This window comes from Eutrigla gurnardus (genome assembly GCF_963514095.1).
Source record: "Eutrigla gurnardus genome assembly, chromosome: 6".
Lineage (NCBI taxonomy): Eukaryota > Metazoa > Chordata > Actinopteri > Perciformes > Triglidae > Eutrigla > Eutrigla gurnardus.
Genome location: NC_139920.1, coordinates 8168954 through 8190389, shown reverse-complemented (window position 1 = coordinate 8190389; position 21436 = coordinate 8168954). Strand labels below are relative to the sequence as shown.

Genomic DNA, 21436 nt, shown 5'->3' with positions numbered 1-21436 from the left:
ACAGATCCGGCCAATCACGGCTCCCCACCTGGGGATCAATCGAATCTTTTTTTTTTTTTCGTTCGTTTGTTTAATTTTCTTTTATGTAAAGCATTTTTTTTATGAATTGTGCTGTAGAAACAACAGCAATAACATCAACAATTAATGTTATCATCACTAACAAAACAAAGGCTACTACATGGTCACTGTATGTCATTCTGAATTGGGGTTATTTTAATTTCCCACTATTATTTATTATATAAACATGCTCAACTACTTATTGATTATTACTTCTCGAAAACTGCTTAATTAAATAATTTATATTAAAAACCTTTAAAAAGATTTAGACTCACTTATATGGGGTTAAAATCTCAACATAAGTCAATAGGATCTTAAAATCCATTCTGAAATCTACAGGAAATCAAATCAAAGGGTGAAAAATAATAGATGACATTGGTTTGTTATCCTAAACCAAAGAATGCTTTCATTATACTGAGTAAGCTGCTTAATTTAAAATGCTATATTAGAAGTAAGAACAGACCTGGATAATACCTTCTTATACGATTCCAGAGGGATAAAAGCAAGTCAAATTTAGAAAGTCTTTAAAAATAACGACTCCACAACTAAGCCAATATGCTTGTGAGGGAGACAGTTGGGCTCTTATGTGGAGGCCAACAAAGGGTCACAGGGTGTTGTTCCAGATCTCTGCCAGCAGGTGGAGCTTATGCACTAGAAATAAGGATGGAATGAATTTGTCTCTGTCTCACAGCAGTGACAGACTGAGCTACAGGGTGCAGACTGGTGGGGAGGAGTCGGTGTCTAATCATGACCGACTCCATCTCCTCCATGTTACAACACTGAACCGGGAAACACAAGCATCCAAAGACCCGGGCGCGTGTTTGAGGTTTCCTGTTTGTTACGGAACACAAAGATCAGAAGCCTACGCCACATTTTCCTCGCTGCAGATGATGATTCACGAGGGCTTTCAACTTCAATCAATGTATACGGTTGTGTATGAAAAGATGAAAAGGTACAGTTTAATGAACAGGCCTCCTGTCTGGAACAAGCCCGCCTCCTTCAATAAAGTATAAATAATTAAGTTTTCCTTTGAGTTCCAAGCAGTAGTGGGGGAAGTATTCTGATCCTCCACGTCACTAAAGGTACTTATACCACTTTGTTAGTCCTGCAATGAAAATAAATGAAAATTTAAGAAACGTACTGTATGCAGAAGAATGTCCGCTGTGACTGTTATACTATTATTACATTATTATTATTACTTTTGCATTACCGTAAAAGCATAATGCTTTGCTTAGTCGAATCCATAGATCAAACTTCACATACAATATTATCCTCTGAAATCTGGTGCGGTAGAAAAGAAAATACTGAAGTTAAGTACAACTATATACTTCACATTTAAGTACAACGGAGTAAATGTACTTAGTTACAAGTAAAGACATTCAAATAAACGGAGAGATTTGCCTCACATAGACACACAGCTAACAGTTAGTTAAATCACAACAGTGCTGAAGAGGAAACAAGGACCAAGTGAGAAGGATCATTTCTGCTCCTCACTGATGTGAGACTGGAGCACTGGTGGTGTAGGACTAATCAATAAATCCATAGGGTCCCTCTCTTACAGGCTGAGACCTAGAGTTTGTCTCATGTGCTTGGGGGCCAAGGTGCTACTGCAGCTATGATTCACATGAAGTGACACAGGAGAGCGTTGATTGGCCTCCACTTGACTTACAGGAAGTATTCCGATATTTTACTTACATTTTGATGTATGACCAGGCAGCAATCTTCCATTCTGCAAAGTGAAGCCAAAGCTGAAGTGCCTTAAAACTGCATTCTTTCTGCTGGCCATCAGGGGGCGAATCCTCTGGTTGCAAAAAAGAAGTCTGATTGCATTAAAGTCTATGAGAAAAGTATTGTAATTCTCACTAGATGTATTATTTCAGTAAACATGAGTTTATGGTCTCAAACTCTAGTTTCAAGTCTTCTTAAATCCAGCATGGTTCTATGCTACCAATGCAGCTAATTGCTACTCAGATTACTTTTAACACACAGCTGTAATGTTGACCTTGAATTATGAAGCTAACTTCGTTCACAACTTCACACCAGAATCCAAACTGCTCTGCCGCTCAGTCAGATCCACCTTCAGGCCAAATATTGTCACTTGTATTCACTGCTCGCAAAATTTCCAAGATGACGATGGCCAAATAACCAAACTCGAGGCTTGAAAGCCTTAATCCACAAACCAATGGGTGACGTCACCATGACGACGTCCACTTCACAGTCGAGGTTTATGACCAAATCCTTTCTTATCTCTTTCCCACCAGCCTCAGCTGTACTTCGTGTTCATCGCTAATTAACAATTTCATTAATTAATCTAAAAAGCCTGACTATAACTGTCAACATAGTCCCTCATACTTAAATCCAGCCCTTAGTTACTGAAGAGGGGTACATGGACACACACACACACACACACACACACACACACACACACACACACACACACACACACACACACACACACACACACACACACACACACACACACACAGTGGTTTAACTACAACCATCAGGTTTGGGGGTTTAGTGTCTTCAGAGTCCCTTTGATATGTGGACAGGAGGAGCCGGGGCCACAGTATCTCCTGGATTGCAACTCAGTACTACAGTTGTCTTATCGACTCTTTCCTATGATCACAGTATGCTACGGCATGCTGTGGTAATTCCTCGTGGGCCTCATGAAGGGATAACGTCTTATGTAATGCATGTCTGCGAATTAAGAGTTGGTTTGTAAGTGGCACACAATATGATTCATTTAAATGCTGGAGCTGCACTGAGATAATGCCAAACTCCCGAGGAAACCAATATACCAGTGTTTCAAAAACCTTGTATTCAATATTAAAAAACACGCTCACATTGCAGTCTAATTCAAAGAAGATGTTATTTCCCTCCCGGGGAACCACAACTCCACACTCTGCCTTGTTAATCTGATTTTTCATTTCATTAAAAAAGAGCCACAAGAAATGGAAGTGCATTGTGTGTTGTGGTGTCATCAACTCTAACTCCTGTTCCCCGCTCAGTGGAGCACAAAGGTTTGGCAGGTTACAGCTCAATGTGCTGCTGACAGTAATGGACCTGTGTTCATTCAGATATATGACGAGCTATGAAGCATACCACCTTACAGTTACACACACACACACACACACACACACACACACACACACACACACACACACACACACACACACACACACACACACACACACACACACACACACACACACACAGGGAGACCACAGGTGTGCTTGTCACATCAGACATGGCAGCCTATCATCTGCCTGTGGTGTGTACAGCTGTCAGATTCTTTTCCATCTGTGAGACACTGAGCTCTTTGCATCTGTTTCACCATAAACCTTCCTGTCCAACAGCATCTATTTTCTCGTGCCGGCAGTCTAAACACATCCTTCTGGAGAAGCGGCCACTCGCTCGGCTCAGTCCTGTTACCACATTATTAAACAGTCCGCCCAGAGACTTTCTGCTCTTTGTGCTTTCCACTGTGATGGAGGAGCCTTGACTGAATCAATCTCGCTCCGACCTGCCTGAGCAGTGAGTCACCTCTCTCCTCTGCTGAGTCTGGCTGACAACTCTAACGAGCTTCCACGCTGACCCCCGGAGCTTGTTAACCAACTCTTCCGTTATTAGGAGGATGTGGAAATAAATCAGTCGTGCAGTATATGTGATCGTGACTCGCGGTAGCAATAGTTTCAATCAACCAAACGATCAAATTCATAAGCACATTTAAACTGACTCTGAACAGACCTGCAACGTCTCAGAGAAGCCAAATCTCTGCACGCCCTTAAAGACGAGTTGATATCAAAAATGCCCTATAAGCCTTTTAGATCACATCCTCATATCATCATAGTCATATTCTGCACCCATTAAACAATATATGGAGGAAGAAATGACATACGAAAATCAATTTCTTTGTATTTTTATATAAAAATCCAATATATTTTCTTCCTGTAAAACTAAATATGATGCATGCTTCCATCAGCTAGTAGCAACCAATAATATCCTGACATCATTCTATCGATCAATGTGCAGCTTCAGCTCTGCACGGAGCTGGAGAAGGTTGTGAGCCAATCTTTTCAATTATCAAATCAAATTCCTCCCAAAGTTATGTCCCACCTGCAGATCTTGTTTTACTCTGAAATATGGAACGGTATGAAAATGTCATAAAACCGGTGTGTTTTCTCTGTTTCTGCCCTTGATTTCATGCCTTCTGTTATGTGGGTTGCACACTTAATTCCGTTTGCTTCATATATATATTGTTTATCGCCTCTTTTTTCTCCCTCTTTGCCTTTTTCTTCTTCCTTCAAAACACCCGTTTTATAAATAAATATCTATTTTTCTTTTATAAAGAAGCATTTTATGGAAGTAATTTATTCCCTCATTCTGGGGAAGATGAACCGGTGCGGGCGGAGTTGTGTTTTAGACTTTGACTAGTGTTTTGAAAAGCGATACAAATAGAGTTTGCAATGTGAAATGAAGTCAAATAAATGAACAGTGTGGTTTCCACAGCTCCACACTGACTGCCAAATGAAAATGCCACGATCAATAGCAGCGCTGTTGCTGACGCCCTGTTCACAGGTCAAACGTGCTTCTAAAGCATGCCATTAACTAAAATGCTGCACACTTCAACAAACACATGTAGCTGTTGATGCACCGGCTGCTCCACTCGAGGAAAAATAACACTACTGCTGTTCTTTAAAAAGACAGTACATAACATTTTCATCTATTTAATTGTCTTTTAAGTTACTATCTCTCAAAGAGTGAGTTAAAACAATGGTGGTTGATCATGTGACCCACTAATGAAAGTGCTTGTACTTGCTGCTTTGCCCAGAAATAGGATCGCCGTGTCTGTGGAGACATTCCCGCACAAAATTCAAAATGAGTGACGCTTTTTACGTCAGTCAGCAGCGGTTGGTCTGCCCAGGTACTCACGGAAGAATGCTGCGTTTCATTGTAATCAGAAATCAGTAACTTCCAACTGCTGAGTCAGGCTCCCTCTAGTCTGAAGTGTTTGACCAGGTACATTTCAGTACTGCTGACTCACAATGGAGGATCAACAGGCAGAGAAAGAAGACCATTCAACTTCCAGTCCCAAGAAAAAGAAACAAACCAATGGAAGTGAAGAAGGAAAGTCATCAAGAAGCAAAGTGACCGCCAACGAGGGGAAACGACGGACCTGCTTTCAGTGTGGAGCATTTGAAAGCATCACGCAGATGAGAGACAGTGGACACTGTTAGGTGATGGAGATGAGGTCCCAGAGGCTCGCCTGCAGTTCCATCTACCGCCAGAGAGGCCGCTAGAAGCAACACATCTCAAATCTTACGGATGGCCACTTTAATGACTCAATTAACCAAAATGACATAAAATTGGTCAAAGAACCCAAAAGATCAGGATCTTGGAAAAACTCAACAGCAGTAACTGAATTCTCAAGCAAATAAAAACCTAACTATCCTCCTCGTGTTAAAAGAGGTTAAACCGATGGCCATTACTGTCTTTATGATTAATGTCATACCGGACGACCACGTAACCTTGCCTCTTCTCTATTTCTGATGGCAATCCATTACCCCGCATATCATCTCCTCATCCCACCCCATCAGGCAAGAAATATTAATCATCACGTGGCCTATGATGGTGCTGCTGCTAATTTAAGCCCCGAACTGAGACAACAGTCCTGACAGAGATTTAGTATGTTAATGTACTGCTCTGCCGCTGTGAAGGGAGAGGTGGAGACCTGCTGCTTGGAGTCTAAAACAGACTCCCTCTTCCATTTAATCTTCATCACTCTGCTACTTTTACCTCCATTATCCCACCAGTTCATCTGTCCACCCAACCTCTCCGTTTTAGATGCCGGCTGGCTGTATTGCCATGGGGAGAACGCCTCTTCAGATCTACACTCTGGGTGTTTCTGGGTGACACAAATTAAGCATTTTGATTTAAGACTAAACATGCAGTTGTTTTTGGAGATAAGAGTCAGTGAACGGGCAGACTCCTCCCACCCTGGACATCACCTCCTCCAACTCAGAGCACATGGCACTGTACGCCAAAACCACCAGACACAGGAACTGTTTCTTCATGCAGGCTGTCGCTGTGATGAACAGCTAATATTCATAGCCTACCCATACACTTTTTTTTGTTCTCCTTGTTTTAGCTGTATGTCTGTTTCTGAGTGTGTATATTGAGAGCGACACAAAGCTGTGTTCACCCTTACTTGGCCAATAAAGCTGATTCTGATTCTGATAGATGATTAGCTGTGCAGCGGGGACAAGGCCTCGTTCCTAACATCACAGCATCGCTCTCCAGGAGACAAACAGGAAGTCAGGTGGAGCAAAAAGAGGATGCTTCCTCTGGCATAAACTGCACTAAATCAACACCATCGTCATCATCACTCCAGGACAGGTATTTATTGTATTTATATTGCTCTGTAAGGAAACATGAGTAATTGATGAACTGGAAGTGAACTTCCTATCCCGAAGCAAAAGAGACAAATCCCTTCTTTTTGACATGTTCTTTAGTTTTAGCCAAATGAAGACTCTAAGGACAGAGGGTGTCATATGTTACAGATGGTAAACGCCCTCTGAAGCAAGTTTGTGACTTTGAGCGACATAAATCAAAGTGATCCGTCTAGCTTACATGTGAAAGTTAGGGGGGCTTTCTTATGACAATAAGAGCTTGTCTGGTTTGGTCTTGTTTTCTCTCTCCGTCTAAATGTTGGCACCAGTGTTAAATAAGGTGTGATGAGACGTGGAAGGACAAAGGAAGTCTTCGAGTTCAACGGCGACTCAGAGTTCAATGTTGTCTCTGCATCCTACAGTTTCTTGATCTCTCTCTGTACCATTCACTGTACAGAAGCCTCGACACCCACCCACCCTCCACCCCCCTCTATGTGCTGAATTAATACAAAGTGACAGAACAGCAGAGCCTGTAGGAGCATTTTGTGTGTGTGTGTGTGTGTGTGTGTGTGTGTGTGTGTGTGTGTGTGTGTGAGTGTGTGTGTGTGTGTGTGTACACATCCCAGTGAACGTGTGAATGTGAGACACTTGGCATATCACTGGGATATGAGTCACCTCTTTGTTCTCCCTATCTCTGTCTCCTGTATGCAGCTCATCCGTTTTGATAGGTGGCCTTCACCAATACAGTCAGCTTACTTACGAGAAAAAAACCCAGCAGCACCGGTGGACACGTCACTGCCAGCATTTTGTGGTTTGGTTGTGTATTTTTCTCGGATCTCCTGCAGCTAACCCCCCACCGCTCAAATGCCCAGGGATGAACAACCACAAGGGGGCACACTTAAAACAACCACAGGGGGGACAAATATCAAAGACAGGCTCACAGAGTGGCTGCCGAACAAGTACGCCACAGTAGGCCACCAAGCAGGGATTACAAACCTTCAAAAATGACATCACAGAATGCACCACATTCACAGGAGAGCCGGACTTTAATGTGTAAGGATACAGGATTTGTGAAGAGTTAAAGGGTAAAGATACTTTGTATTTGTCTTTGTCTTTGTCTTTTTCTTTTGTACATAAATACACATAAATACAAGAATATCTCCTATTGAGTTGAGCCAAGATGTATATTATCTTGAGTGATAGTAGAAATACAAAGTCATGAGACTTTAACTGATTTCAAGTGTAAGCATTTTAACAAGATATCGAGGCTTCACAAACGTTTGCAGAATGTGTTTCCTTGACTAACAGCTGTTTTTTGGCTTAGCTGAGAAAGATGATGGAGAGTCAACTCACACTCAGAGAAGTCTGTTACCTCACAGACAGCAAGTACTGATACTTTGTCCCCTCAAATGTCCAATAGTTTAAACGCATGAGCAAAGAAAAATGTCATGAATAAAAATAAACCTGTCTTCTATCAGTCCTGCTGGGGGCGATCCATACACAGAGTTGAGAGACGTGTTTCTCCAGTGAGAGTTTCCCTCATTAGCCGTAATGAAAAGCACCCAGACGACACAGCATTTTAAATAACGTTTGCTGCATCTCAACTGGAAATATGTTCCTCTCTTGGCATGCCACTGGTATTACTTATCACTGTTGCTCTCTCTGAATTGTGGGTGATGAATGTGCAGACATGCTGTCTAAAGGACGTCAAATTGGCATTCAGAGAAAACAAAATCACAGAAACTGTGTCCCAGTTCTACTCTAAATACTTCTGGGGGGAGCTTTAATGAGAGTGACAGAATTAGGGCATATACTAACGACCAAAAGATGCTCTTACCATACTAATGTATTACTGATCTATAAAGCAATACATTATGTAATAAATCACTAATATATCCATTGATTACAAAATATATGAACATTTTTGTAAAGAGTAACATAAAGCGGTGGCAACTTTTAATACACAGCTTTGTCTTGGTGCTACTACTATAGCGTTACAGACACTGTGAATCTCTTCATGAGCTAAAATCTTCTCTCACTGCAGTTTTACTTCCAACACATTCAAACTAAGAATATCTACAACAACAAATGACATCAATCAACCAAAACGTCCAGTCCCAACATCCCTGATCTTTACACAGTACCATGTGAATACTTCACGGACTGATGGTACACAAAACTGCATGGTGTTGCCCTTTAATCCACACTTCTATATGCTCTACTCTGAAATCACATTCGCTAAGAGACCTTCCCACTATCTTGACTGTCAGCTTCAAGTCTGACACAGACGCCCTCCTTGGCTCAGGTTTTCTCTCTCGGCACAACGGTTAGCTTGTCTGTGCTGAATGATGAACCAGGGTGCCAGCGGAGGAAGCGTGAGGGGTTTTGCATGTTTGGTGGGAGGCAGCGGGACAGGAAGTACATTTAAAGCCTCGCACTTCCTCTCAGGGTTCCTTTTGTAGGCTGCTTACCTCTACCATCCTGCTGCTCAAGGCCAGCAGTGTACGAGAGAGAGAGAGAGAGAGGAAGAGAGAGAGAGAGAGAGAGAGAGATAGAGAGACAAAAGGGAGTATTACTCAGAGAGTGGTAGGTGGTGTGTGTGCGCACCGTTCCCACCATATTCTATGGACAACAGCCAAATCTGCTTCTTTTTCAGTATTTATGTCGCCACAATTTGAAGGCCCTCCTCCGTCATGCCACCCTGTCCTCCTCCTACCCCTCAGACTCTTCCTCCTCCTCCTCCTCCTCCTCCTTCCTTCTCCTCCTCCTCCACATCCTTTCATTTAAGAGGTCTCAGTCTTTCATTCAGGTCTTTATTAAAACTCTCTGTGCTCGTACCAGAGCGTGGTAATGTGCGTCTTGGTCTTGTGAGAAGGACTCAGCTCTAACTGAGCTGACCTGGATTTACTTAGCTGGAGCTGCCTGGGATCTGGATCTGGTCTCATAGATTGAGATAAAAACGTTTTTGATTTCAGGTTATTCATATGAACACTGCCTCAGCTGTGACTGACTGGTACGTCTGTTATTACAAATGCATGTTGCAATCGATGATCAAACCCTTACTGTAATAATACTGCATTAACCAAATATTTTTATACTAGCATTGGGTCAAGAAACTGCTAATATGAAAGTAGTCACATGTAGCGACAAACCCACAGAATACTTTCACCCAACTTTCAGCCTCTTTCAGCTCATTGTTTTGGTTTACTGCAGTCCACCCCTCTCAGGCGTGTTTTTAGCAGCTGTAGGCAGCCATTTCCAGCAAACAACCTCTGACAAACCCCCTGTACACAATCTGCCCTTTACCAAAGCCTCACAGACAAAGTTAGAGACAAGAATAGCTGGTGAAGAAAAAGGAACATGTAGCAGCTCAAGAACCAGACGTTTTTGCTCAGGAGAGAAATCAGAGCCAGAACAAATGTGAACATTCGATTTAAATTCATCAGATGGACACAAACACAATGGATGCTTATGTTGCAGCATTTCTGCTGGATATGGAAGTAGGCGGTTGTTTGCCAAGACATTAGTAATTACAATGCCCAAAGGCCATAATACGTCAGCTGTCTGTGTCTATCTAATTGTTCTGGCGTTCATCTGCCATCCAAGTGTCTGTGTGTGAGCATCAGATCATTTGTCATTTCCTTCTAAAATGACAAATGTTTTCTGAGCTGACAGCCCATCTGCAAGATGCACAATTGACTGTTTTGAAAATGATTCATATTGTTGTCAGTGTGTGAGTATGGTTGGGATTCGTGAAGGCTTTGAGGTAGTCATAAAACTAACTGGTTAAGGGAACAATCATGGTCAGGATTAAAAGAAAAACACGCTGATTGTTGGTAGAACAAGGGGAATGACAAGCAATCAGGCATCACAACACCACAGTCTTTGTTGAGCTATTACTTCGCCAGACCACTTAGTGAAATAATCAAATCATAGCTCAAATGGGGGATTTAAAAAACTACAAAATTAAGCTAGGCAAAATGTGAAGACTCCATCGGGGTTCAAGTGGTTACCGAAAACGCAACTTTCCGCAGCTTCTCTGCATAATCGATTCAGCAGACTTCAAGATATATGTACGTTTATGTTTTATGTGTCGTTCATTCTCCCCAAACTGTCTCTGATAGTGATAAACCTGGCCAATGAAGGCCAAGAAGAGTACAAAAGAGCTGCAGAGTGACGATTCTGCACTGATCCTGGTTCAGCACTGGACGTGGCTGAAGACGGTCGAGCTCAAGAGAGCAATGCCAAGCCGTTTGGCAAAAGCCTCGGTGATTAACTCTTGTTTACTCAATCCAATACTCACATCCATTCAGCCTCCCACACACACACACACACACACACACACACACACACACACACACACACACACACACCAGGCAAGCGTTGCGTATTAACACATGTACAGCCATGCACTCTGAAGATGGTATGGATATTTGTCACATGGATGGCGACACACATCAAAGCAAAGAGTGTGCTGGATTTTTGCAAAACAACAGCAGCTAAACACACAAACGTGAAGTAAATGGGAATCAGGGGAGTGGGTGGGCAGATGGCTGAAAAACATATGAGATTAGACCAAAGCAATTTTGTGTGTGTGTGTGTGTGTGGGGGGGGGGGGGGGGGGGGGGAGGAATAAAACAGCAATAAAACAGCAATGAATCACGTTTCAAGGTGTCAAATATCCCTCTCCTGACATAAGTGGCAGTGTCGCTGGATTCTCGATGATGCCACACCAGCGTCATGCAGCTGCAGCCTGCCCGCTCTGTTTTCAGCTAATAGCCAGGAGCAGCTCTGCTAGAAATACACAGCAGAGCCCCTCCTCCTCCTCCTTCAGATTCAAGCCATGCTTGATGGGAAGCCTGACACAAAGCTTCAAGAGAAAATAGTGTTACTCATATCGGCGAAGCGAGGCTAATCTCGCTAAGACGAGGTGCTGCATTTAACAGGAAACAAAATGGAGAGGCAGATTGTTAAGGGCCGTAGAGAGGGCAGCTGAGAGAGATTATGAAGAGGTGGGTCAGAGCACCATGACTCATAAAGGTCTAAGCAGGCTAAAAGAAATGGGTAATTCCTGATCTCATTAAGATTTATATAAGGCTGATTTTCACATGCATTTTCACCTTTACTTGAGGCATAAAACAAGGGAATAAAAAAAAAGTGGCACGTTATTTTGCATAGAAATAGTGTGTCGTTGTGTATCATAATGTCTGACTATAGCAAAACAAGACAAAGCAGAACAATAGCCAGGCAGGGGAATTTTCTACTGTTGTCATCTGTCCAAATGGAAAATATAGGCTTGAGTCTTGCCAGACTGCCATGCTATATACACACACCATGTGACTGGGATTTGTCATATCGGCCAATTCTGGCAGAGGGTTGGACTGGATCTTTTTTCTCCCTTTTTAAAAGAAATAAATGTAATGTAGATGATCACCAATGGAAAAATGACGATTCCTTGCAAATCCTCCGGGCTCTGTTCGTCTATTCTGCTCGGTGGCATTTCAGCACCGAGGGGGAGTGGACAGCTCCGCACTGATGTGGTGTTCCAGCAGCCTCCCTCTGGGATGAGGGGGGGGGGGGGGGGGGGGGTCATAGAAGCAAGAGCTCATTTTACAATAAAACGACGCACAAAAAAAAAAAAGAAAAAGATCTAGCTGTAAATCCATACCATACCGATCACCCTGGCTCCGTGACAGCATCGTGACCATGGCAACAAAGGAAACACTACCCCCCCCTGCTTTGGTGCACACAAACTGGGATTTGAGGCGCGTTTGGCGAGCATTCCGCATGCCGGAGCATCCATTCCTCACCCTCCTCCAAATGTAATAATACCAACTGCATTTTAAATGAGTAGCCAGAGGCGGACAAGTTCACAAAGCATCTCACTGCAGCCGACAACCGAGGCGGAGTCTGGTTGGAGCGATCGATCGTCCTGTAAGGAGAATAGGCTCCCCGTAACTAGCCGTGCCTTGCAGACCGCTTATCACACGTTCAGCTGGAATATAAAACAGCTCATGTTGGATCCCCACGCCTCTCCCAGCGCATGAGTCACGGTGGGATTTCCATCCACAGCGGAGCACCATGGGTACCGTCGGAGCCGCACAATGAAAGCCCAAAGTCATGCTGATGCGTGGGAACTGTCACTAAAAAGCGTCTCCTCTCACAGCCAAACACCGAGCCCCGACACTCTCCCAAACACACCCAGACACGAAGCGGGGAGCCGCCGTGTCACGAGCCGGCTGCTGCCTACCTGTCTCCAGGTGCAGAGAGATCCTCGCCTCGTTGATGTAAGGCGTGTCGCTCTTGGACCGGACCCTCCGGATCGGTCTGCGGTCTACCTCGTCCTCCGGGGCCGCCGCCATGTTCGGCCAGCCGGGCAGCGTGCACTGGCGACCGGCGGGACTGCGAGAGATTCGGCGCCGCAGCAGCCACTCGTGCGCCGGCCCGGGCAGACGGTGGAGGAAGGGGGCGGGCTGTTGTAATGGTGATGGGCTGAGGAGGGAGGGAGGAGGAGGGGAGAGGGAGGAGGAGAGATGCTATATTAGTGAGATTCTGTTCCCTTTTTTCTACCTGCTCAAGTTCTAACTCCAGTGAAAAGCAATAATTACAATTTAAACTTTCATGAACGTGGTTCATAGGAGAACTGAAATAATTAGCCAATTAATGACTTAGTCAATTGGAAGAAAATGACCCACAATGTGGGCATTTGATTCAAATGAGCTTCACAGGTGTTTGCTCTACAACTACAAGGACAGGATTTATCACAAAAAAATAGGCATATTAATCACTTCTAGTAATGTATTTGGGGTGAGACAAAGAAAATGTCAGGAATGAGTCGCATCTGTCTAATTATGAATATGACAACGGGCACAATATTTTGGTCAATGACATTGTCAGTGTTTCCTATGAGTCAAGTTTACTGTGAAAATAGACTAAACACTGTAGCTGCCTTTTTTTCCGTTGCCTCATGTCAACTGAAACATATAATGATCTTCTTACTTGCCTCATTTGTTTGTGGGCCACACAGGGTTATTTTAGTGAAAACACCACAGTATATTATTGTCTATTGTGCTCATGGTCTATTTATCCAACGCTGGCCTCTAGTGGAGTAAATCAAATAAAAAAAAGATTATAAATGAGTTAAACGGGTTCACTATTACTTCATTAAGGAAGCACAACAGAGAGAAAAAAATGCACTATTAATTATTGGCAGCTATGGACAGTGGTTGTATGTAAACTAGTTCAACTACTATATTAGTATACAATTTAAAAATGTGTACGTATTCCCCTAAATACATTGATTTGATAACTTGCAGATTCAGATTAATAATACAAAATATAATTAATACATAAATAATGATAGGGTAAGATAAGTCTTCCCGTGATCCCTTCATTAAATTAATTACCTATCCAGCAATAGGCCATATTGTAAAACATAAAATAAAAATAAGCCCCACCTTGACCAGCTGTACCATTAATGAAATATGAATGCCCAAATTAAAATTGTGGTAATGTGGTTGCTATGAACAAGAAAAAAATCATGGTATTTGATATTTTATACCCAGTGAGGTCTCTTTAGGGGCCAGTGTGACCACTGCAGTACACGGGCTCCCTCTGTTGGTCATGTTGTTTATTGGTGGGGTTGTTATTTACCTCGCGGTCGCTCCTCATAGGCTCATTTCTCACCAATCCACCAGCCACAGCTGCTGAGCTAGTGAATGACAGCAACCACCGGCACACTTCCCGTTTCCTTCAGCTGTTGGCCCCGGCTTCAGGTACCTATATAGTTAGCGAACCACACAGCCAGCAACATATTCCACAACTGCTTGAAGTACACGTACAACAAGGGGCGTAATGTGATGCTGGTGAAGCGGCTTCTGTTTCCTTGGATACCAGCGCTAGCTTGTTAGCGTGCTAGCTAACGTCTATTTAACCTGCTGACAGCTGCTGACAACCGGCTCGGTTAACTGCGTTTTAGGAAGGTCCGTGTCTGTTATTGTGTAGGGACACTACCGTCATATTACTGTATTGCGGAGTGAATTACACTGAAACGCCTTGCTCGTGTCATAATTCGTGAATATAATAAAGTAGCAGGCTAGCTCTTTGCTTGTTTATGTTAACTCCGTCGACCTTTTCGCTCCAAACTGACCTTCCTGAGAACATACGTCACCACACTACAAGCTAGCTCCACGTCGCTTTTACAGTTTGAGTTTGGGTGACATATGTAAATCCACCTACCCAATCGTTGAAGAAACCCTTCATGTGGAAGTTTTGAAGACACAAATATCGTTTTAAAGGCATTTTTCTCATGTTTCCCAAGTTTTGTTCATCCAAACAAAGATCAGAGCCAGAGGGGACATATCGAATATGCTTCCTTGCTAGTGTGTCATCAAAATCTGGCTCGGAAATAGCTTTGTGTGCAAATGTGTCAATTATTTAAGACAAACAAATAAATAAATCACTGATGACCGTTGTGTCCTCTCTGTCTTCCCTCGTAGCCAAGGCCCGATGATTGTGCGCCAGCTCACCTGTAGAGGCTCAATAAACTCTCACCTGTATGCCCACCTGAAGAGGCTGCAGGGCAGCCGAGACATGGCCAGACCCAGTTCAGGTAGTCTTCACATTCACTGCTCCTGTTACAACGTCATTATGACTGATAATCATCCACAAATCCACAAGCGTTCGTTATTGAGATGTTGTGTGTTATGTATGGCCGTGCATATTTGCAGACCTGGCAGCCCTCAGGGAGATTTTCTCCCAGGCCAAGAATATAGCCATCATCACCGGAGCAGGGGTCAGTGCAGAGAGTGGTGTCCCCACCTTCAGAGGAGCAGGAGGCTACTGGAGGAAATGGCAAGCACAGGTATGCAATATTATTGAACTGTATTGTATTGTGAGGATTTTCTGTTTATCCCTCCCTGATTGATAGAATTGGGGTGGAAACCCGACAGCACTACAGCCTCATAAATTATTATATATGTGAATCAACACCTCCCTAAAATTGTTGAAACACAAACCATTTTGAACGATGTTTTTTGTTTTAAACTGCATTAGATTTAGCTAGGTGGACCTGATAACCTTGCAACTGTGTATCCTACTGTTAATTTCCATTTGTCACTGTGGCAGCACAGCTCTACCCTACTCCTACTAGAAGGAGAGCCTGGGGAGTCATTTATTTATTTTTTAATCAAAAACTCCCCCAGTGATTTCATCCACATGGCATCTGACAGCCCACCTAAGGATATTAAATATTTTCTCTGACTGAATCAGTTTATACAGATCAATATTTCATTCTTTAATGTGTGAAAAACTGCAAAACAGCATTTAAACGTAATTTATTGTACAGTTCTGAAAGTCGTAAAAAAACGGCACTAATTTTTCACAGGGGAAATCTTTTGGCTGAGAGTGCTTGTAGGAAACTTAACAAATAACTCCAAGTCAGATTGAGTCTGTACTTCTCAGAGGAACTGCACTCAAAGATTTACTTTGACCAAAAATAGTTGAACAGTTTGATTGTAATTATTTTCAGTTTGTCAGTGTTAATGGCCATTTCTCACATCGTCACTTTTAGAAACTTGCCACCCCAGAGGCCTTCTCCAGGAATCCCTCCCGTGTTTGGGAGTTTTACCATTACCGCCGCGAGGTCATGCTCACAAAAAGTCCCAACCCCGCCCACCTGGCCATCGCAGAGTGTGAGGAGCGACTGAGCAAACAGGGACGTACAGTTACAGTCATCACTCAAAACATCGACGAGCTCCACAGTCAAGCTGGATCAAAAAACCTACTGGAAATCCATGGCAAGTAAAAATCAAAACAAATACTGGACACTATCATGGATCTAGTGATCGACTCTTATGTATTCTAGTACTCAACCAAGAATTATAAAGTCATTTTCAAGCATAAATGCCAAATACTACATTTTCAGGATTTAATGCTTTTCCTTTGATTGTGTCTATAAAGTGATGACATTGCCTTATATGTTCGTAAATTGTGACGGACACTTATCAAAATACACTATATTGTCAAAAGTATTCACTCACCCATCCAAATAATTGAAATCAGGTGTTCCAATCACTTCCATGGCCACAGGTGTATAAAAGCAGCACCTAGGCATGCAGACTGTTTCTACAAACATTTGTGAAAGAATGGGTCGCTCTCAGGAGCTCAGTGAATTCCAGCGTACTGTGATAGGATGCCACCTGTGCAACAAGTCCAGTCATGAAATGTCCTCGCTCCTAAATATTCCACAGTCAACTGTCAGTGGGATTATAACAAAGTGGAAGTGATTGGGAACGACAGCAACACAGCCAAGAAGTGGTAGACCACATAAAATGACGGAGCGGGGTCAGTGGATGCTGAGGAACATAGTGCACAGAGGTCGCCAACTTTCTGCAGTCAATCGCTACAGACCTCCAAACTTCATGTGGCCTTCAGATTACCTCAAGAACAGCATAGAGAGCTTCATGGAATGGGTTTCCATGGCGATCAGCTGCATCCAAGCCAAACATCAGCAAGTGCAATGCAAAGCTTCGGATGCAGAGGTGTAAAGCACGCCGCCACCGGACTCTAGAGCAGTGGAGACGTTCTCTGGAGGGACCAATCACGCTTCTCCATCTGGCAATCTGATGGACGAGTCTGGGTTTGGTGGTTGCCAGGACAACGGTACTTGTCTGACTGCATTGTGCCACGTGTAAAGTTGGTGGAGGGGGATTATGGTGTGGGTTGTTTTTCAGGAGCTGGGCTTGGCCCCTTAGTTCCAGTGAAAGGAACTCTGAATGCTTCAGCAGACCAAGAGATGTTGGACAATTCCATGCTCCCAACTTTGTGGAACAGTTTGGGGATGACCCCTTCCTGTTCCAACATGACTGTACACCAGTGCACAAAGCAAGGTCCATAAAGACATGGAGGAGAGAGTTTGGTGTGGATGAACTTGACTGGCCTGCACAGAGTCCTGACCTCAACCCGATAGAACACCTTTGGGATGAATTAGAGTGGAGACTGAGAGCCAGACCTTCCCGTCCAACATCAGTGTGTGACCTCACAAATACACTTCTGGAAGAATGGTCAAAGTCCCATAAACACACTCCTAAACCTTGTGGAAAGACTTCCAGAAGAGTTGAAGCTGTTATAGCTGCAAAGGTTGGATTAAGAATTGGATGTCACTTAAGTATGCGAGTCAAGCAGGTGAGCGAATACTTTTGGCAATAAAGTCACTGTATATTCTGACATTTGACAGTTGAATTGTTTAGTCCATAAAAATAATAAAAGTATGCATTAATTAAGTTTAAATATTAATATATGTACTTTGACGAGAGAAGCTGGGCCTTTCATTTGATTTAATAGACAGAACAATTAATCAACTGTTAAAATAGTAAAAACATGTCCTGTATTCCAGCTAATCTATTCGATTGACTATTTGTTTCTGTCTCTTGTGTTGTCAATCCAGGTAGTCTGTTCAAAACACGCTGTATGAGCTGTGGACATGAAGCAGCCAATTACAAGAGCCCCATCTGTGCAGCTCTGCAGGGTAAAGGGTAAGAGCTTCACTGGTGTTGTTCACCGCAACAATACGATCTGGCCCAGCTCTGAGACCACAACATATCAGGGAGGAATGCAAGGAATAAACTGAAAGAGAGGAATTTTATTAAACAAATTATCATTTGAGCACATTTCGATGCTATCAAAGAAGGCTGACAGAAAAACATGACGCCGGGAACTAAAATCATGCAAAAATAAACAGTACAGAAACTCATGTGCCAATAGACGACAAATATGGGGCAGGATTTGAGCAACCAGGAAGCAGCAACACTGAGAAACACATACACACAACAACAACACACACAAGCCCCGGCTCAGGTCCTGCAGCCGTCAAATGTGTTGGAGGAGATATTGATCATATTAATTTGGGCATAAAATGCCAGAGAAAAAAAAAGTCCTGTTTCAGTCTGTCAGATGTCGGCAGCCAAATGACACCCGATGATGCAGTTAAAAGGAAAATGTGACCGAAATGAAATGTCACGTTGTCCTTTATCTGACATTTACAATTGATGTTTTTAGTAGCTGAAATGTTCCGCTAATCCATTTGGTCTCGGCTGTGGATAACAGGAAGTCCTGCGCTAAAGTTAAGCAGGAATATTAGAACTGTATATATTAGAATGTAATGCTCAAAGTGACATTCTGGTTGAATCTCCACTCATGTATGTGATGTGTTAATGTCTCACTGCATTAAAGCTACATTAAAACATTTGGTGGAATTCACACCAAACCAAATAGAGGGATCAAATAAAAACAATTAGTAATATAAAGAATGACTTTGGATGTTAGTTTTAAGACGAATCAGTGTTTTTATCTTTGAAGTTAATGAAATGTTTAGTTGGTTTCATGCTTTCTTTGTCAAAAGATGTAACGCTGCCAATGTTCTCACCTACATTTCATTATTAAATCATGCAAATTAATAAGAAACACAAGACGTTTTAGTGTATCTGGGTGTAATCGTCCTTTTTAATGACACCTAACTTCTTTTGCTCCCTCAGAGCTCCGGACCCAGACACCGAGGACGCCCAGATCCCAGTTCAGCAGCTGCCCAGGTTGTCATACACTCATGTTTCTTTAAATGCTCAGCTCTTTTCTAATGAGGTCATTTGTTTTTTAACTGTGTGTGTGTGTGTGTGTGTGTGTGTGTGTGTGTGTGTGTGTGTGTGTGTGTGTGTGTGTGTGTGTGTGTGTGTGTGTGTGTGTGTGTCTCTCAGGTGTGAGCAGAAGGGCTGTCACGGTCTCCTGAGACCAGCTGTGGTTTGGTTTGGAGAGACTCTGGACTCAGATATCCTCACCCACGCTGAGAAAGTGTTGGACAACTGCGACCTCTGCCTTGTGGTGCGTGTCAGTCAGTGTGTGTGTGTGTGTGTGTGTGTGTGTGTGTGCAGTTTCACAACCAAAATATTGCTCACAAGACATGAAAAATGTTTCAGATATTTGTATGGTAATATCATCGTTTTCAATGTTAAATTAAGAATTATATAAATGTCAAAAGTGTTTTATTGACGGCAACATTTTCATACAAAACAGCAATAATTCTACCAAAGCATTACCTAAAACTACAAAAGAACCTATTCAGGGGGGGCACCGCCCCTCCCTCTGGCAGCGAGGCACCCCAGGGCTCTGCCAGGAAGCTCCAGAACGGGAGACATCACACTAGGCCATCTCACAGCCGATTTCCACCTTTGTTCTTTTCTCTTCCAACAAAGGTGATTTTTCGACTGGCTGGTCCAGCTATGGTGCAGACCCTTATAGGAAGGGACTGGCCCATTGTGGGCTTGATCCCAAAATATAGAATATAAGAATATGTGCAATTGGATTTGCATAAATGTAATGCATCAAGTTATCTACTTTATTTCTTCACATTTTCAATAAAATCTCCCTCTGCAGGTTGGCACATCATCCATTGTGTATCCAGCAGCCATGTTTGCTCCTCAGGTGGCTGCCAGGGGCGTCCCTGTGGCCGAATTCAACATGGAGGACACGCCGGCCACCATGCGCTTCAAGTATGCTTTGCTTTGCTGTCCCACACTTAGACACGTGCATCATTAGTCATCACTAATTCATGTCACCTTTACAGTTGTTTAGACGTTTCTTTTTCTCTTAATGTTTCAGGTTCCACTTCCAAGGCCCCTGTGGGACAACGTTGCCCCCCATGCTGGCACGCCACGAGACTGAACAAAAATGAGTCCTGGACCTCAGCTGCACACAGACCAGACTCTTTAACACTGGGGGACTTTATTGGTACAAATACCAAAAATAATGGGTTGAATGTAATGAACAATGTGGAGACGGGGTTAATGAAGAAGGCCAAAAGACAAATAGGGAAACAGTTTGTTCAATATAAAGATAAAGAGCATCAAATATACAATGATGAGGAAGTAGACTTTATTATAAGGAGTTATGCACATTTATTTAAAGTTGATGCTTTTTTTTTTTTTTTAATTAGTTTTTTAATTAATTTAACATTTCATTTCTGTTGAATTCTGGACATCGTAGTGAATATTGATGTGATGCCAAATAATGCCAGTGAAACTTTCCCATGAGTCTTTTCAAAATGATTTATGGCTCAAACACACAAGTCGGCCAACTTTATCACTCCTTTTACATTGAATGAATACTGAATGTCAGACAGTAGGGGGCAGTGTTTAGCTGCTGCTGTGTAAGGTACTACACCTCCAGATGGGAGAAAAAATGTGTGTGTGTGTGCGTGTGTGTGTGTGTGTACTGTCATGAATGCTGTGTATGATGCCTTCCACTGGGCATGAGTCCAGTTAAACCAGGGAAACCAGTGACTGTGCATTCTCTCAGCCTGTCATGAGGACATGAGGGATCTGTTTCGTGTATGTTGAGGGCATGGAGAAGATTGTCACAGCATATTCATGTGAAGTGAATAAATGTATGAGTGTCCTCAGAATCAGCGCATGTATATATCTTGAATACTATAATACTACTATAATATATATGTGTTGCAAATGATGCAACAGGATCCGTGTTATTGGTGCAACGTGTGGTGTAGAAATGTGCATCGGCTGTCCAGTCCTCTATGTGCTCGGTTGTAGGCGTTCTGCTTTGGCTGAAGATAGGATTATGCCTGACACTTCTCTGCCCCTCCCCTCCATCATCCATTGTCTCAACATAAACACACACTGCGCATGCCGATTCCAGTACTGTGTTCTTGCACATTGTGGTATTGTCCCTTACAACAGTGAAGTTCCCCTGGTAGCTCACTTCATTAGAAAAAAAGAATTGATATAATTTATAATATTATGATATGGGTAATATAAACCATCCACAAATTTGTGTTGAGGAGAAAAATAAACACACAGGATTACAAGTTGGTTTGATATTGAACAACCAATAAAGTATGACGTGTGATAGGCTGATGACTGTACAGTTAGTGGAAGAAGTGCTCAGGTCTTTTACAAGTAAAAGCTCTCCATTTAAAGTCA

The 21436-nt window shown here is 42.8% G+C and overlaps 2 protein-coding genes across 3 annotated transcripts in view; one reads left to right on the top strand and one right to left on the bottom strand.

Annotated features, from left to right (window-relative positions):
- LOC311014590 (phosphatase and actin regulator 1-like) overlaps window positions 1-12880 on the bottom strand; it is a 28036-nt gene extending 15156 nt beyond the window's left edge. Inside the window, exon 1 of the mRNA XM_084011278.1 lies at window positions 12700-12880. Coding sequence (XP_083867404.1) covers window positions 12700-12811 — 112 coding nt within the window. The 5' untranslated portion in view covers window positions 12812-12880. The remainder of the gene's footprint in view (window positions 1-12699) is intronic.
- Window positions 12881-14095: 1215 nt separating this feature from the next.
- Window positions 14096-20916, top strand: sirt5 (sirtuin 5). Of its 2 annotated transcripts, none has more exons than XM_084011287.1 (9): window positions 14096-14224; window positions 14948-15060; window positions 15179-15312; window positions 16021-16246; window positions 17896-17983; window positions 18983-19036; window positions 19199-19322; window positions 19875-19990; window positions 20100-20916. In XM_084011287.1, the coding sequence occupies exons 2-9, from the start codon at window positions 14958-14960 to the stop codon at window positions 20170-20172; spliced, it is 918 nt and encodes a 305-aa protein (XP_083867413.1). In that variant the 5' UTR covers window positions 14096-14224; window positions 14948-14957; the 3' UTR covers window positions 20173-20916. The 2 variants fall into 2 exon arrangements, with proteins under 2 accessions (XP_083867413.1, XP_083867412.1); XM_084011286.1 differs by having other exon boundaries at window positions 16021-16250; window positions 17900-17983; window positions 20100-20911.
- Window positions 20917-21436: the final 520 nt, after the last annotated feature.

Coding starts and splice junctions, on each gene's coding strand:
- sirt5 (XM_084011287.1), top strand. CDS start 14,958: ATGATTGTGCGCCAGCTCACCTGTAGAGGCTCAATAAACTCTCACCTG. Junction 15,313..16,020: donor GGAGGAAATGGCAAGCACAG/GTATGCAATATT, acceptor CGTCACTTTTAG/AAACTTGCCACCCCAGAGGC. Junction 19,323..19,874: donor ACTGCGACCTCTGCCTTGTG/GTGCGTGTCAGT, acceptor CTCCCTCTGCAG/GTTGGCACATCATCCATTGT.